The 17,263-nt window shown below is 50.5% G+C and overlaps 1 protein-coding gene and 2 long non-coding RNA genes across 3 annotated transcripts in view; 2 read left to right on the top strand and 1 right to left on the bottom strand.

The window, feature by feature from the left end:
• The window catches only part of LOC129784160 (uncharacterized), a 38,343-nt gene extending 22,938 nt beyond the window's left edge, over positions 1-15,405 (bottom strand). Inside the window, exons 1-2 of the long non-coding RNA XR_008746596.1 lie at positions 14,355-15,405; positions 13,453-13,588 (exon numbers count right to left, since the gene is read on the bottom strand). This is a non-coding gene — a long non-coding RNA (uncharacterized LOC129784160). The remainder of the gene's footprint in view (positions 1-13,452; positions 13,589-14,354) is intronic.
• On the top strand, positions 2,276-11,073 carry LOC129784161 (uncharacterized). Its single transcript, XR_008746597.1, has 3 exons — positions 2,276-2,493; positions 3,627-3,956; positions 9,706-11,073. It is a non-coding gene; the product is annotated as an uncharacterized LOC129784161 (long non-coding RNA).
• A 276-nt stretch (positions 15,406-15,681) lies between the features above and the next one.
• CTDP1 (CTD phosphatase subunit 1) overlaps positions 15,682-17,263 on the top strand; it is a 110,496-nt gene continuing 108,914 nt past the window's right edge. Inside the window, exon 1 of the mRNA XM_055799288.1 lies at positions 15,682-16,085. Coding sequence (XP_055655263.1) covers positions 15,772-16,085 — 314 coding nt within the window. The 5' untranslated portion in view covers positions 15,682-15,771. The remainder of the gene's footprint in view (positions 16,086-17,263) is intronic.

Genomic DNA, 17,263 nt, shown 5'->3' on the forward strand with positions numbered 1-17,263 from the left:
CTATCCCATATTAGCCAGCAGCCTGGTTGCTCAGGCAGTCACATGGAACACAAGAGACCAAGTCCAACGCCCTGTCCGAGGCCAAAGGCATGGAACAATGTGGCAGGGAGGGTTCACGCTCAGGTACCTCCTCTCAGAGGCTGTCAGGCTCCAAGGGCTCCAAGTCAGGGCTAGATTAGGAATGCCGAGGTCAGCAGGTACCCATGAGAAGCTCAGCTGTTGGCCTGTTTTAAGGTGGGTCTTGGCGTTCCCTGAACTCTTAATAACTGAGAAAAGGTCACTTAGACAAATGCTTTGCGCAGTACTGGAAACCCACTTTTTAACATACAGACCTCATGAAATATATGCAACATTAAAAATGTTTAAACAAATAGCTACTATCTATTCGGCAAAACATAAAGGTTCAATGGGTCAGACAATTTTCCTGCAACTGACATCTATTAATGCTGTTCTGGGTATTCCCCTGGCATGAGGAAGTAACTGTCATCTTGCTACTAAGGATGTATTCATCATACTCACTGACCACAGGGAGTGAGTGTAAGACACCACTTGTGTACCTACACGAGGAATCTTTGTCTGGAACAACAGCTGGATTTTATTTATATATATGTATATGTATATTTGTGTGTACTTTTTTCCCCCATGATTACAGAATAAGTCCACTAAGAATTAGAAACTTGCTGAAGTACTTCCAAGACATCATACTTAACATATGCAATAGGTGTAGACAATAATTCAGCCCACTGCTTGCAGGTTTGAACCTGTGGATATTTATCATGAAGATCTGTTCACTGGCTCATTGTGTTCTGCCAAATGCTGTTAAAACATTGTTTATAATGTATCTAAAACATAAAAGTGGGGGAGTGTAACGAATTTTGCTTTAGAGTCAAGTGCTAAAACAAATGACAGGTACAAAAGCCTCTTACTTTTCTCCTCAATATGTTTGAAATTTAAGGTTAATGTAAAGAATCAGATTGCTGTTGGAAGGAGACAAGAGATATACATGTTTCAGCTGATCTACGCTTGCACATAAGAAGAAAGATGAGCCAATGATAGGGAAGGGAATGAAGCTATTAGTGAATTGTCAAAGGAAAGGAAGTGCTGGAGAAGAGGTTTTGGAATTAGGAGACTGATAAACATAAGTTCTAGTCAGAAAATTTGGAGAATGGATTTCCCACTGGAAAACTGACATCTTTCAGCAGAGGAGCGATAACTTCAAAACTGTGATCTATAAATGCGACTGCAGCATCTCATCACAGGCGCCAAGCCGAACCTGCCAGAGCAGGAGCAACCCCCTCATCGCCTCCCCCAGCACGGCACAGCGGACCGGCACCAGCACGGCTGCCCCGGCGTGGCAGGGGTGAAGCCGGACTGGGAAACTTCTTTATGGAAGAGAATTGGGAAACCGAGTCACTGCACTGCATTTCCTAAGAGGTAACACTGTGCCAGATTCAAACGAAATAACTTTGGCTTGAATATGCTGGCTGACATGTTTCATTTCCTTATATTTTCAGGCATGTTTCCTTACGTTTTCAGGCATTCTCTTCTTCAGCTACAGTCAACATTTTCCATGATAAGCAGTTACCCTTTTCAGGTCTACACTGCACACATAACAAAATTAAAAACTTAATCTTCCACTGAAAACATATTTGACAATTTTCATGCAACAATCAGATTTAAGAACTATACTTGATAGTAAATTAAGAAGCGCTTCTATTTTTCGAATTATTTCTGAAATTTTGGCTGAGCAGTTAGCAGGCTTCCTGAGGAGGTGAATCAAGGACATTTCCTGACTTTGTAATCAGCAGCAATCTCCATGATGGATCCTTCAGGTTAGTCAGTGAAACCAACTTTCTCTCTGATTACCTTTCTACCTGCCTGGCACTGACAGAGAGAAGACAAGCTCGAATGTGGCCTCTGAAAGGTCTTCAGTAAATCGTGTGCTTAACCATTAGGCATCACTCTGGCTACTTTGGAACAATCTTGAAAACAACAGCACAGAAAAGGCAAAACTACTTTTGTTCCATCGACAAGTATTTGTACGTATGTCACCTCAGCATTGCTTATTGCAGATATTGGATCTTTTCATCTGATACTTCTTTTCCATTGTTTGGAGCTTTGAAAGTCGCAGTCAGAAAAATCTTTATCGCAGAAGTAAGCCTTGCCACTGAATCAGTACCTGCTGCATGGTGTGTTTTGCAAAGATGTGGCTAATGTGGGGGTGGCAGGAAGGGGAAGCAAAGCTGATACTTGTTTCTTTAATTTCTTACACAGTTCCATCAGAAAAGACATCTTGCTCTAAAGTCTCTCCTGATGTTAATCTCCTAATAGCTTGGTTTCCCTCCACCCCATTGATTCATCGGTCCAATCATTCTTCAGATTTGAACAGGGGTAGGGGGAAGCGCTTTCCCATCTGCAACAGAAATCCCTGTGCTGGTTCTCTGCCTGTTACCATCAGAGGCCGACGGGTTAGTACTTGATAAAAGGGAAGAGGTAGGTATTTGTCTCTTTCCTGGAGAGAAATTCTTTGCGTCTTTGCCAGGGAAAACATCTGATCCTGTTGCAATGATTTTTCTTTTAATTGGAATGCAAAGATCTTATCTTTTTATTACTCCTTTATTGTTGATAACCACTCCATTGCTCACTCTCTGCAAATGTCCAGCTTATATATACAACCAGGGAAGCAGTTCATTTTTCCTCCTTTTTAGCTTTAATCATTTGCCTAACAACTGAATTGTGCCAGAGTGGTTCATATATCCCTTCCCTGCAGTATCTTTCTCAGATGCCTGGTCTGTGTCTCTCTCTAATTTCCAGGCACAGATCGGGCCAGTGACTGCTTCTTGCTCTAATAAATAACTGCCCAAGGTGTGGGGGACCACTTTATGGGAATTCAGTCACACGGGCCTATGCAAAAATAACAGTAAATGAGAAATTTGCAGTGAAAGGGAAACATTGCATGCAAGTCAAACGCCCACTACTCTCTTAATTTAGTTTTTTTGTGGCTTTGCATTGCCATACGTTCTGTAATGTCAGATCAGTGCGTGGGGAAGTGACGGCCTCGTGGATAGACCCGAGGTGCAGGAAATCTGAGATTTATTCTCAGCTCTGCCCAGCTCCCACCGATGCACAGCTGGACCTGCCTGCTCACCAGTGGCCACATAGACCCTGGCTGCCTGCCCTGCTGCTCAGCATCCTTGCTGCTACTGCGGGATGCTCTGGGAGAGCAGCTGCGGGCACCTCCAGAGCCGCAGGGCTCCCACTGGGTGCAGAGCAGGAGGCATTGGGAGCCTTCTTGTAGCCACGAGAGACACAGATGGCTTAACGCCCTCTGCCAATGTGAGATAGCCTCCCTCCTCCTCCTCCTAATACCCACTTTCTGTCAATTCTGACATACGTGTGAGCATGTGCTTGTATACAGGCAAAACCACTTGGTCTGTTGCTCTTTGATTATTGTTGCTTTTCAAGACCCTCTCCCACCCCTGTAGATCCTTGCCGGTGTCTCAAGTCTCTGTGCTCTCTGTGTTTCCTGCCCTCCTCCCTTCTCTTTCTTCCTCCTTCCCATCTTCCTCTTCCCTGCACATATTTTTGGTTCTGGTTCTGACCATCTCTTCCCCTCCCCTCTTCAGCCCCAAACTGCCCCTGCCTAAGGACAGCGTGTGGAGAGAGGCACTGGAAGTGTACGCACAGGGATGAACACGCCTGCAAAGCGGTGCCTTCCAAAGGGGGACAGCCCAGCTCCAGCTCGAGTAATTAAAGGCATCAGAGGCACAGGTAGTGTTTGCCCACGGTTGTGGTCTGTCTCCATCAGTGCCTGCACCTTCTGACCCAGGGGGCAGGTGCCATCGGCCGGTCTGTGCTCCTGACAGCTGCACGCCAGCCCCCCGCCACGCTGCTGCTCTGGCCTCTCACATTGCAAACTGTCCAGAAGAACAACCGCTTCTACACGGGCTTGCGAGGTGAGAAGCCCAGTGGGACCCCCCACCCAACGGTGACTTGCAGGGAGGCTGCCGCACGCCCTGCCTCCCCGCTCCCCACACCCCCCACTCCCCACACTCCCCACACCCCCTGCTCCCCACGCATACCCCACACCCCCCACTCCCCATGCACAACCCCCGCTCCCACACACCCCACACCCCCTGCTCCCCACACACATCCCACACACAACCCATACCCACACCAGCCTGCGGCAGCGGGTGCTCACGCTGTGGGTCACAGGCTGCAGAGCCCCCCGCTTCCCCGCTTGCCCTGCCGCTGCAGCCGGCCCTGCTGCTGCCTGCTATGGAAATATGTACCATCTCCATCGGGAAGCAAAATACTTCCCTGTGCCACGGGGCTTTCATGAAGCTTAATTCCTTACAGGCGTGTGACACGCTCGAGGTCTGTGCAGTTGGGATCTCACAGCGTCTCTGCTTCGCTGCACTGCATCTCGAAACATGTGAGAGTATTAGCAGTAGCACCAAAGGTTTGATTTTGAAGGGTTAATGCAGTTGCACACACACGTACTCTTTATGACTATGTGTTACTGTTTTCTATGTACAAAGAAGACAACCCACATTATATCATGTCTGGAAAAGAAGGGAAAAGCTTCCGTATAGTTTAGAGTGAAGGGGTAGATGGTTTTTCTTAGTCCTACTTAGACGATGTAGAGTGTAGCCACATCTCACAGGAATGCAGCCCACTAAAAAGGCATTTCTGTCCACTTTTCAGTTATTACTACACCATTAGAAGAGATGGAGAAAAAGGTATGTCCCAAAAAACAAGCAAAATATTATTTTTAGGCAAAAAGAGCATTTACCTGAAGTTACCCTGCAAAGGAAAAGTACCAGGTTTCGGAAATGTTACTGATAGGGGCTGAAGTGTGAGACTGGCAGTGTTACAGTAACACCGCTTTCGGATGTAGCTGTGACTGTGGCTGCTACCAGCCACGGAAAATGCATTTTTCCTCCATTAAGTCTTCCAGCGCAGACTCCCGCTACATACAGACTGGTTCTGTACCAGATCATATCTGAAACATAAAACTGCCCTCTGTGGGGAAGGGGAGAGAGCCCGTGCTGCACCGTTTTTATGTGGAGCCTTTATTAGGCGGCGAGCAGCACTGCTGAACTGTGCCGTTTGTTTACCTGGCAGTGGGCTACTGGGACTACTCAACACAGGCACATAAGCCTGAAAGAAGTAGCAACACTGACAGATAGCGGCTACCTGAAGGACCTTTGGCTTTTGTTTGCCAAACTATCTGTCCCCAGCAGCAGCCTGAGCAAATGGGTGAAGGTTACCTGTGCCCCGGTTCCGACTCTTGGAGCTTAGGCGTGATGAGAGCAGGAGCGGCAGAGCTTGGAGCGGCACATGCCCAGGCGCTTCTCCGCATTCAAACCCGGAGCCCCTGCCTCGCTCAGCCACGGCGGTGGTGCGTTAAGGGAAGGAACAACAGGGCTGCCAGTCCCAAGGATCATAAAAAAAGTCATAAAGCAGGTCCCCAGCATTCAAAGTGTTATCCTGGAGAAAATGGATTTACAAACTAAATGTGTCTTTGTGTTTTTGAGCCAGAGAGTTCATATTCTCAGCTCTTCCATTGAACTGTGAAGTTCTTTAGTGACAAAAAGGGTTCTTGTATAAACACAGTAGCTGTGACATTGTCACAGTTGGCAATACAGCATTCAGTTGCCGGGAGCTCACCTGTGCAGCCCTTCTGTGGAGACCCAGCCGTGCAGTCAGTGCAACTCACCAGCACGCGTACCAGTAAGGAGTTGAGTGTGGGGGTGTGTTTCAGCAGCAGTTCAAAGCAGGATGCGTTGTTTAGATCCTGCATCGCCCCTGGCATTAATACAGCCCTGATGATACTTCGCTGTGTTGCATCCCGACAAAAATGTCGCGGAGCAAGCTATGCCATCAGCATTTCACTGTCAGCGCCAAACCAGAAAATAGCGCTTGCAAGGGCAAGTGAGCCAGTTGAACGTACAACTAGTGGAGGCCAAGTCTGAAAGCTTCTTCAGCTCTGCCACCGCACGAACCAGTTGGGCATGAGGTGCAGCTGGGACGCTGATGCCAGGCTCCCTGCTGCTCCCCTGCCAGCGCTGGCACCCAAGCTGCAAGTCAGGCAGGGGGCTAACCAGGTTAAATGCCGACTGTTTGGTTTTGCTAGGTACATTTTCACACAAAGAAAATTCCCTGATTTGCTTCACCAAAAGAAAATGGAAATGTGGAGCTGGAGACAGCATAGGAAGGCTGCACTAACCTGGCAGCCTCATGGCCCTGCCGGCAGAGTGTGCTTTGGGACACACCAGTAGGGATGTGCCTTAGCGCACTGGCCAGAGCTGGGCTGTTAGGAACTCTGAATTCAAAAGGCACTTAGAATACATATTCTAAATGATCTTTGCAATATAAGTTGTATACTGGAGGGTGTATATGTGTATGTAAATTAGTTAAATGCATAGTCAGCATAGGAACAAAGCTGGGGTGCGTTCCTGAAATGTGGCATTTATGGCAGCACCTCACATGCAGCAGCAGGAGCAGCAGCAGCACTGTTTTCTTCTCGGTTCCGTGTTTCCATACTCCAGCCCTGTTTGAAAGGAGACTACTATATCTTTGTTTTCAAAATGGAAAAAAGCACTACTGGTTTTAATTTGCTGCCTAACGACGCTGTCACACGCACAGGCACGTACACAGGCATTGGCACCGGGGCTGACATGAAGATCTCGCAGCGCCACCCTGTGGCGGGTGCGGGGACGCGCCGGGTGGCCCGGCCCGTGGGCGCGGGTGTCCCCGTGGGCGCGGGTGTCCCCGGGAGCGGCGCCGGGGCCGCAGCAGAATCGGCGCAGGACCGGACCGGCTGGGGCCACCCCAGCGGGCACGGTGCGACCCTCCGCTGCTGTTACTCCTCACTGTTCCTCCCGCAGCGCAGCGACTTCTCAGAGCCCTGGGGACACGCAGCCCGTGCCCAGGCACACGGGTCCCTCCCGGAGAACGTGCTCCGGGGCGAACGGCGAGGCGCACCCGCAGCGCGGAGGGGCAGGGGTGACACGGGCGGGCTGGGGGGAGCTCCCGGGAACCGCGGCGGAGGTCACCCGGCTTCTAAAAGGCGCTCCGGGGGTACCTCGGGGGCTGACTGGCCGACGGGCAGTACAGTGAAGTTCACTTGTAAATAGGTCATAAATTCCTGCGCACGGGCTAAATGGATTTTTTTCCAGTGAATCACCAGTAGGCTTAAAAAGAAAAAAGGGACAAGCCAAAAGGGCACGAAGTCAGCCAACGAGGGAAAGAGAGAAAAGAGATCTCATGCAAGCAGTGTGCAAAACACGCAGTTGAAAAGTAAGATGTTTATCAGAAAGTCTTGGTCGTAAGTGAATTCTGCATAAGGATGGTTCTGACTTGTGCTGTCACACCTGAAGCTTGTTTCTCTACTAGGTTATGATTTCGCTACTATAAAAATGTGCGTTAAGTACACCAAACATTGCTCCCCAGACACATACCCTATTCACTTGCATTTCTAAGACAGAAGCATTTTTGTCAAACCAAGACACATACAATACACAGATGTGTCCAACACCCAGTGATGGCCGTACCCCAGTGTGCTGTGGCTTCTGAGTTCTTACTGCCTCTCCTTCGGGGGACTGCTCTGGTCACTGGCTCCATACGCCAGGAGTGTGCCAGCTGAGCGCTGGCCTCTCACCTGCCGGCTGCATCAAAAGCCGTAAGAAGCCGGCACCTGGAGCAGAGAGGATGCTGGCTGAGGCCCCTTCATGGGTCATTGTTAAGAGGTTTTCTCCTTCGCTTTAAAACTGCCCATCAGCAGCATCAGGGCAAGTACAAACTTTGCCTTTACAAGAACAGAATATAAAAATGTCTCTCCCCCCAAATATTCCTGGAATAATGGAAAAGAAAAATCTCAGCACCACCTATACAGCAAGTTTTCAGATAAAGTAAAAGGAGAAAAAGGATTTAGCTCTCAGTTTTGCAGACACCCATATTGTTTCTGCTTAGTGATGTGAACGCCACTTTCACCAGTTCAGATGCTCACGGCTAACACTACTGACATAATTTATGGTTTCTAAGATCAGCTTATGAAGCTACCGTGCTCATCTCTTACGCGAACACAGGTATGGTATGTCTTCTTTGATCATTGATGTGGTTGTACCATCTTCCCTCTTCCGCTTCAGATGTACTTGTTTTCATCCCTGCTCTCATAAAAATAATGATGCTTGCCTCACCCTGTTCTCACCTGCTAATGATTTCTGTCTCCAGGCATATCTTTCCTCAGCAAGGCACCAGACCAAACAATTTTTTTTTGTTATCACTTCTATCAGCAGCTCCATTCTTGATCACTTTTGATTCTGCCTATGTTCGTTGCAGTGCTAAGATTTTTCTCTTTGATTAAAAATCACTGCTGACAGCTTCCTCCTTTCCCCCCTACATTCCTACTTGATTTTCTGAACTTTTCCTGATACACCATAAGCAGGAAAGTATCACTTTAAATTATCTTCTGAACTTTGAATCTCACCTGTTACATCCCGTGCCTGTGCAGATGGACCAACACACTTTTCGTTTCCCAGCTGAGTGGGTTTTCCCGCATTATTCTAAGTAGGTATTTTTTTCACATTTAAATAAAAGCTATCATACTCTGTATTTGCACCACAATTTCTCCTTAGGGACCGTGGGGCACCCTGCCTGACGAAGACCGTAGAGGAACGCAGGCCTCGCCAGGTTAGGTGAGCAGCGGGGCTCTGCACCCGGCAGGGACATGCACAGTGCCGCCTGCCCAGACTGTCACCAAAGGCCATCCAACACCCCCATTTTTTTCCCTGGGCTGGACACTCATGGCAGTGGGGAGGAGAAGGGTAAAAGAGAAGGGAAGGGCAGAAAGTTGTGGTCTGAATAATCTTTTCACACAAGTCCAGTAAGAAGAGCACACGTTTGATTATGGCAGGACTGTTCAGCTGTTTGCTGGTTTTCATCTATACATTTTGCAGTGGAGGTGAGGGAAAAGAAGTTTCCCATCTGTAGATTACTAGACAGCAAAGTGTCTTTCTTAATTGCCACCCATGGACTCACCAGCCCCTGCAGCTGGAAACCACTGCTCTGAAGTTCTGCAGAGACAAACAGCTTCAGTTATAAAAATTGCTCATCCTGGCTGGTCGACAGCCCCGTCTAGAGTTTGAATGAACTTCTGTTGTGATGGCACAGGAATCTCTGTCATCAGCTTCCCTTCTGAAATGAATGTGTTTAGACACGCTTTCCTTCTGCAGAGGAGGGAAGGGATGTTAAGTTGTACGCATCCCTGCTAGGCAAAGGGAGAAGTGTTGATTCATGCTTCCGAGTCATGCATTTCAAAACTATGTGGGCTTCAAGATGCGAAGCGTGACTGTGAAGATGCCATGGGAGTAGCCCCAACACAGTAAATAAGGTTTAATTTATGAGTAAGGACAACTACCTGTAGGGTTTTCGAGGCCGTGTCTATGCTGGGTTATGTATAGGTAGCCAGCCCCACTTACGGGGTGTGCTTGTGGTAACCCCTTATGCAGTTGGTCCAGTGTGAGCCAGTTCATGTGCTGCTGTACAGAAAAGTGTCAATGCAAAAGTATTTGCGTTGCTGAAAATACACCTGTGCAGAATCCGTCAGTGCAAAACTAACCCCACTCCTAGAGAGGGAGCTATGGGGAAAATGTAACTAACTTTCAGAAATTATTTCTTTTTTATATCCTTTTCTTTCAGGTTGCCCAAGAAAAAAAAAATCGAGAAGCTAAAATAGTCTCTGCTATATTTCCACTGAGCAGCACAGAGCTTTGTCAAAGATATTTGCTGGGGAAAGAAAGATCCTCTGCTAACAGAGCATGAAGATTGCATTTTCAAATGCAGGAAGCCAGGTGATGTACAAGTTGGTGACCACAGTTTAAACTGCTAACTGATTATTGTGGTGCTAAGAATTTGCATCGCCTCTTTTTGAAGGCAATTGACAACATTGGTGATAGCTCAGTGCGAGTGGAATCAAGCCCCAGATGCACATTTTATTGTATTCCGTGTGTTAAAGTCATTCCTGGAGCTGCTTCTGTAAAAGCCAGCAGAAACCCTGGCAGAAGGTCCTTGGCTGAGAAGTCCAGAGTCTAGAAACAGGAAAGGATTGCCACGACGGAAACTACCCGAACCTCTTTCACATGGGGCACTCACGTACAGCAAAAGCTGCTCCAGTTTCTGATGGCAAGTCCTGATGGCGTTTGAGGGGGGTAGAGCTTCCCTTCCCACTGCAAACACTCAAAACTACAGGATGAGGTTATTTCGCTTCCCCAAGTGAAACCTGCCACTGGTTATCACAGTGGATCCAATGAGGTGTCTGGGCAATGGAAGAGCTGGAAGGGCTTTTGAATGTCTCCATATTGTGTTTTAATATTTAAACATGATACCGCCCGCAGACTTCTTGCCCTGAGCAATTATATATAAATAGCAAGAAACTCCCTGCCATAGGGACGGGCCAATCTGTGACTTTTGAACAACTTCTGCATCACTTCTGAGTAGTTCAGATACAGCTCTCATAACAGCATTACATCAGCCTGTTGGCACCAGGGCTGTCTAGCACCGGGGTGGCTGGGCCACTCAAACCCCCAGCCACGGGGGAAAGCGAGAGCGACACTGCGCAGCCCCCCGCGCGCCCAGGCCCTGCGCTGGGGCAGGGTCTGTGGGTGGCTGCTGAGCTGCTGTCACCCCCCGCCTGCAAACCACCCTGCAGCTCTCCTGGGAGCACCGAGGCATACAGCACGTGCTTCACTCTTGCCCATTTGCAGATGTCTGTAAGCTGCCGGTAGATTTTGGGAGGCTGGCCACCTTGTGCTCTACAGCCTTCTGAAAATTAGCATGGAGCAGGTATTAGTGTGGATTAAGTACGCTGTGACAGGCTTACAGCATCAGTCATCAGCCTGAATAGGGAAATGCTCAGCCAAGTCACCTTTAGGAGCATCATATGATGCATTTTGCATCTTCATTACAGCTGAAGCACCCAAAGCAGGGTAATGTGTATTTTATTTTAAAAGAAGTTTTAGCTAAACGTGTTTCAACCTCAAGTAAATAAACTGCAGATTATCTCCTTTATCTTCTTGGAAGTCAGCTGTACTGAATGCATGTGTTTTTAAAAATTTACCACTTTCAAGAAACGCTTCCCCGCAAGGCTGTATCTACCACCCCAGTGCTTTCACTCAGCAGTTATACGAAGTTGGTATCTACAGCATATGCTTTTGTTCATGCTACGTATTTGAATACAAAGGCGTGGTTAAATTCTGATGTCCTTTTTGAGGGGAAGACTGGGGAAAACATCTGCCTCTTGATGGAAGCCATCTGGCATAACCAGACATGAAGTCAACCGTTTTAACACAGTGTGTTCCTCAGAATTACAGTTACTTAAAGAGAATTACAGATTCTTCCCCTAATGTTCTCATCACACACCATCTCAGGGATTTTCCCTTGCACCTACCTGGGACTGACTGGTGCAATTATTTTGTAAAGCTCTGTCTCAGTGCAATCAAAGTAACCAGAAACAATAATAATTATTATGTATATTTCTGTTGTTATCCTCCCAGCCAAACTTTTCATCTGCACAATTACAGGTGGAGAGAAAATCACAAAATCATTTATGTGGAAGAAGGGGCTGCAGAGGTTTCTGAGATCTGCAGTACAAGCTGCAGCACAGTTTGTTCCAGAGAAAGAAGTTAACATGTCCAGGTTGGTGGGGTGAGGTGAGCTCTTCCCGCTTCATCCCTCACTTGTAACATGCCAGTTCCAGCCCTGCGCGGCCCTGCAGTGTCAGGCTTAAGTCACTCAGTTCTTAGACGCATCAAACCTGCCAGTGAGGGATCAAGTGTTGTCTGTCCCTGTCCATCTAGCAAGGTCTGGTAGGACAGATAGGACACTGAAAGATATAAAAGCTGTGTGGTAGGCCAGCTTTCAAGAAAATGGCAGAAGGCTGTGTTCAGCCTTCAGCTTTCAGAAGAAGAAAGTGTTCAGAAGGCTGCATGACCTTAAATGTACACCTTTGGGTGAGAGGGATTAGCAGGCAAAAGGGAAACGGAGTAACCATCAGTCTGAGATATATGTAGGGCAAACAAAGCCATATCATTTTTTGACATGACTCAGCTCTGCTGCCAAGACTATCACCTCCACATACAGTAAGGAGATGTTCAGTACCAACAAATACAGTTTGTTTAACTGAGTTACTCTTGAAACAAAGGGCAAGATTACACTCAGGGAATCTGGAGAAAATCTGAAGTCTTCTGGTTTCCTTAAAGAAGTTATTCCCTATGGCAGAAATCAGGGTGGGGGAGGGAGGGGGAGTGCAAGATACTGCATGAATATCAAGTCAGTTCCTGGTGCTTCATGTTACGCTACAGTGTCCTGCCAGTCATTACCCACTCACCAGCGGTTTGGCCGGGGGGCAGTCCTGGGGCCAATACTGTTCAATATCTTCACTAATGACCTTGACGATGGGGCAGAGTCACATTCAGCAAGTTTGCAGGGAGGAGTGGGTGACAGGATAAATGGCTGTGCTACCATCCAAAGGGACTTGGCAGCCTGGAGAAACGGGCAGAGGAACCTCATGACGCTGAAGAAAAGGAATTGCCAAGTCCTGCCCCTGGCGAGGAACCACCCCAGGCCCCAGGCCAAGTGTGTGGAAAGCAGCTCTGCAGTGAAGGCTCTGGGGACCCTGATAGACACCAGGCTCACCATGAACTCGCCAACCTAAGCCTTGCATAAAGGCAGCAGCTGCATTCCATGCTGCGGGAGGAAAAGCAAGGCCAGCAGGGCTGAGGGAGGTGCTCCTTCCCCTGTACTGGGCACCAGTGATGCCACGTGGGGTCTGCTGAGCCCAGCACAAGAGAGGCACAGACATACTGGAGCAAGTGCAGCAAAGGGCCACAAACATTATTAAAGGGTATGGGAAAATTGCTTGGAGGGGGGAATAGAAGTTGTAGTATTATAACAGCCTTCTAGGGAAATATACAATCGCCACATTTGGACGGTTGGTATGCAGGGAACCTACTCTACCATGGCTCCCTAGGCAACACAACCTGCTGTCCTAGAGGAGCAGTGGAGGATGGAGCAGAGTGGAGACACTGTGGCCAGGGTCTGCTGTGCTCCCTGCGGGATTGGGAACCTGAGGGTACCATACAGCCGATAAGTGATTTGACATGATTCAGCTCTGCTGCCAAGACTATCACCTCCACATACAGTAAGGAGATGTTCAGTACCAACAAATACAGTTTGTTTAACTGAGTTACTCTTGAAACAAAGGGCAAGATTACACTCAGGGAATCTGGAGAAAATCTGAAGTCTTCTGGTTTCCTTAAAGAAGTTATTCCCTATGGCAGAAATTGGGGTGGGGGAGGGAGGGGGAGTGCAAGATACTGCATGAATATCAAGTCAGTTCCTGGTGCTTCATGTTACACTACAGTGTCCTGCCAGTCATTACCCACTCACCAGCGGTTTGGCCGGGGGTCAGTCCTGGGGCCAATTCCTGATGAATTCTCGTGGTCTTTGAGGCTATCTCTTTCCCTTTGCAGTCCTGAGGGAGGCCTCAGCCTGCTGTCCCTGAACAGAACATTATCAATCCACCCTGCAAAAGAAAGAAGCCTGGGTGTGAGCTAAAAGTACTGGCCAGATGAGAGTTGAAGAGAAATGCTGGAAGTCAGCACTTCCTGGTGGAGCTCCCTGGAGCTGCCTCATCAGCAGTCACTGGTGGTGCAAACTTCAGTTTTCACGTGCAAAAGGACATGGACAGGTTTCTTTGATGCTGATTATTTTTATTTCAGATCAAGAAAGAACAAACAGAGCAACATATGTAGCAGAGATGCACTATCAGTCTCACTGCTGAGAATGGTGCAGCCTTGTAAAGGAAGGAACACTATAAAAGGTAACGACTCACTTTTTATGATGTAGCTTTACCGCATGCACACAGCAACATTAAAAGAATGTTATTGGGAAACTAGGGAACATGAGAACTAAGGCTTCTAGTCAAAATATGAAGAACAGCTGGGGCTCACGTAGCTAACATTCAGTATTCAGTTTTAAATCTACTGTTCAGTGTATGGCCTTCTACAGATTCCCCACTCTTCAAGCCCCGTTAACTGCTAAAACAACAAAATGTCTTACAAGTGAATCCTTCCAATAAGGGCAAGGCAGCATTACCTTCCCCACACACACTCCAGGTCAGAGTACCCCCACACACACTTTCTTAAAACTGTGGCTGAAGACACTTGCCTTGCACAAGAGCACTGGAGCAGAAAGAAAGTAAATACCATTCTCCTAAGCAGTGCCTAAATGCCTTCACCATGAAACTGAACTATTCCTCTTGCAGTTCCTTAGTCTTACTCATAACATACCTTTCAACTTCTGCAGGAAATGAGTGGAGGGCAGTTAACAGCCTCCTTTACTATGTAACCTTGAGGCTTCCCAAAAAGTGGCTTCCTTCAGTTCATCGTATGAGAAAGGGATCTAGAAAACTTATGAGAACATGCAGTGTGTCACTATGCCTGTTAAAAAACCTGGTAAAAGATGCATGGCAACTCAAGAATTTCCCTATCCCTGGTTGTCGCTGATAGTGGCTGCCTCCCAACCCAATCCCATCATGAAGTTCACAGCACTGTCTTACAGGCCAAATTCCCAACCAGCCCACGCTGTTCTTGTGTTAAGGTATCTCTACTGACATGCTAGGAGGAAAAACCTCGGGAGAACCTGCTGTTTATAGACTCCCTGCAGACTGTGGGCTGTCAGGCTTCTCCCTGTCAAAATCCTGGCTGCTAGCAAGGCAAACACTCTCTGGGAAGGAGCTGTTGTGAAGCCCCATGTGCCTGCTGCTCTGAGCCCTTGGGTCCAGTCACACTGACCCTGGGAGTGCCACCGAGGCACGAACATCTGTGGTACTTGCTACACAAGTACTAGGGATGCTTAAGTAGTTGAGCATTCCCGGGGATGCTTGTAGTGGCCGTCGCTCCTCAGCACGCTGCACAGGGCCTGGCACATGGCACGGAGCCTCCCGTCATGTGCCTGAAGAGGGCTGCGGCGGGCGAGAAGCAGCTCACGGGCTCCCGCGGGGGAGGTGCACGCACAATCCGGCTGCTCCCTGCGGGCAGGGAGCAGCGGGGCCGCGCCCGTGAGGGCTCACCGGCACCGGACCTGGCCGCAGGCCCGAGGCCGCTGCCTCCGCCCGGGGGCAGTACACGGCCCTCCGTCTCCCGCCTGGGGAAGCCGCGGAGCGCAGCGCGGGGCCCCCAGCGAGCCGCTCGGGCAGGGCCGCGCCGCCATGCTCCCCGCGCAGGGGGACTGCAGCACCCAGCATGCCCCGCGCGTCCCGCCGCCTGAGGTGCGCGGGGCCCGGCGGCCGCGCTGCCTGCCGGGAGCCGTAGTTCGCGCGTGGGTGCGGAAGCGTGTCTGCAGTCGGCAGGGTCGCTCAATAGACCCACCACTACCACCACCCCACCCCACCCCGCCCCGCCCCGCCCCGCCCCGCCCCGCCCCCTACACACACCCACCCCACCCCCCGCGGCGGAACGGCGGGACAATCTCCCCCTCCGGTCTCCGCCCCCGCTCCGCCGAGCGCGCCTGTGCCTTTAAGGCCGGCCGGAAGTTCAGCACCCGGCGCCTGCGCAGACAGGCCGTGACCTCGCCGCCTGTGGGTGCCGCCGGTGACTATTGGGGCACCCCCGACACCCCCCCCCTCCCCCGGCGGCAGCGCCAGGCTGCGGCCCCCTGCCGGGCCAGCGGGCGTTGCTATAGCGACCCGTCCCCGGGTCCGGGTCGATGGAGGGCCCGGCGGAGCGTGGCGGCGGGTCCGGCGCGGAGGGCCCGGCGGGGCTGGTCACGGAGATCCGAGCGCCGGGCCCGCGGCCGCTACGGCTGCTGGAGTGGAAGGTGTCGGTGGGAGCGGCGGTGCAGATCGGGTCGGTGCTGGCGCTGTGTGCCCCGCTGCCGCCCGCCCCGCGCCCCGCCGCCCCGCCGCCCAGCGCCGCCAGCGCCCGCCCGCCGCGGGCCGGCCCCGAGCGCAAGCTGAAGGCGGAGCGGCCCGGCGTGGTGCGGGAGCTGTGTGCGCGGCCCGGGCAGGTCATCGCGCCCGGGTGAGTGCGGGGTCGGCGCGGGGGACCCGGCGCGCGGGGGGGCGGGGAGGGTTCGCGCTCTTTCCCTGCAGCAGAGCAGGGCCCGGGCTGGCCGCGGGGAGCCGGTGACCGCCGGGCCGCGCCGCCGGTGCCACAGGCGCTGCCGGTCCCTCCCGCCGGTGCCGGGCCGGCCGCGCTGCGCTCCCCTAGCCGCGGGCGGCGGGCAGGCGGGCAGCGGCCGCCTTGTCCCGTCCGTAAGCCCCGCGTCCCCTTGAGGGCCGAGGGGCCGGGCAGCCGTGCCGTGCCGCCAGGGAAGGGCCTTCCCCAGGCTCCGCGCGGGGCAGCGCGGGGGGCAGGAGGTGGAGGAAGGGTGCGGGGACCTGAGGACATGATGCCCCAGCCCCTCGTTCCCGAGCCCGTGCTGCGCCCACAGCCCTGCCCCCGCGGGCTGCGTGCCCACCGCCGACACGCTCGGCAGTCCTTTCGGTTTAGTTTCGCGGTTCGCTGTTAGGCTGGTGCAAAACTCGGATGGCAAAGGGATCGTTGCCAGTCTACGTGCCTGTGGCTGTTTTAGCGTCTAAGGCTTGACAAATCTAAACGGCATGGCGCAGTGTGAACATTCAGAAGAGCAAGGCGTTCAATGAGAATAGTTTTAACAGTGGCTTTGTCTTGATAAGACTGTGCGTTGGTCGACTCTTAAATTGTTAATTGGCTAATAGTTAGATGGGGCCTCTCAGATTTTTAGGTTACCTTGGGTTAATTGCTTGCTACCCTGTACTTCAAGCAGTTTTTTTTCCTCAACAGGAAACCCCTGAAACGCTCTGCTTCCTCTGTTTTATGACAGCAAGTTATTTTCTTTTATTGCAGTTCTCTTGATTTTTGGGTGGGTGCAGCCAGGCCTAAACTTTCTTGATTGAAAATCACCAGTACATGCAAAACATCTGTGTGTGGAGGTGCTCTCAAATATTCAGGAAAAAAAGCTATCTGATTCTGGTTTTACCAGTCACTAATATAAGGTGTTGCAGAGGAGATAAGAGCTGTGTTTTTCTTGCTACAGAGAGCGCTATTCTTTCTAAGATAAGACTGTGGCTTTCCTTTTATGCCACATCAGCGTTCTGTAGCACGAACAATCTTTTAATATCTGACCTAGAGCAAAGGTGCCATAAATGCTAGGTTAGACTAAAAATCTTAAAACTCCA

This window comes from Falco peregrinus, chromosome 3 (genome assembly GCF_023634155.1).
Source record: "Falco peregrinus isolate bFalPer1 chromosome 3, bFalPer1.pri, whole genome shotgun sequence".
Taxonomy (NCBI): Eukaryota; Metazoa; Chordata; class Aves; order Falconiformes; family Falconidae; genus Falco; species Falco peregrinus.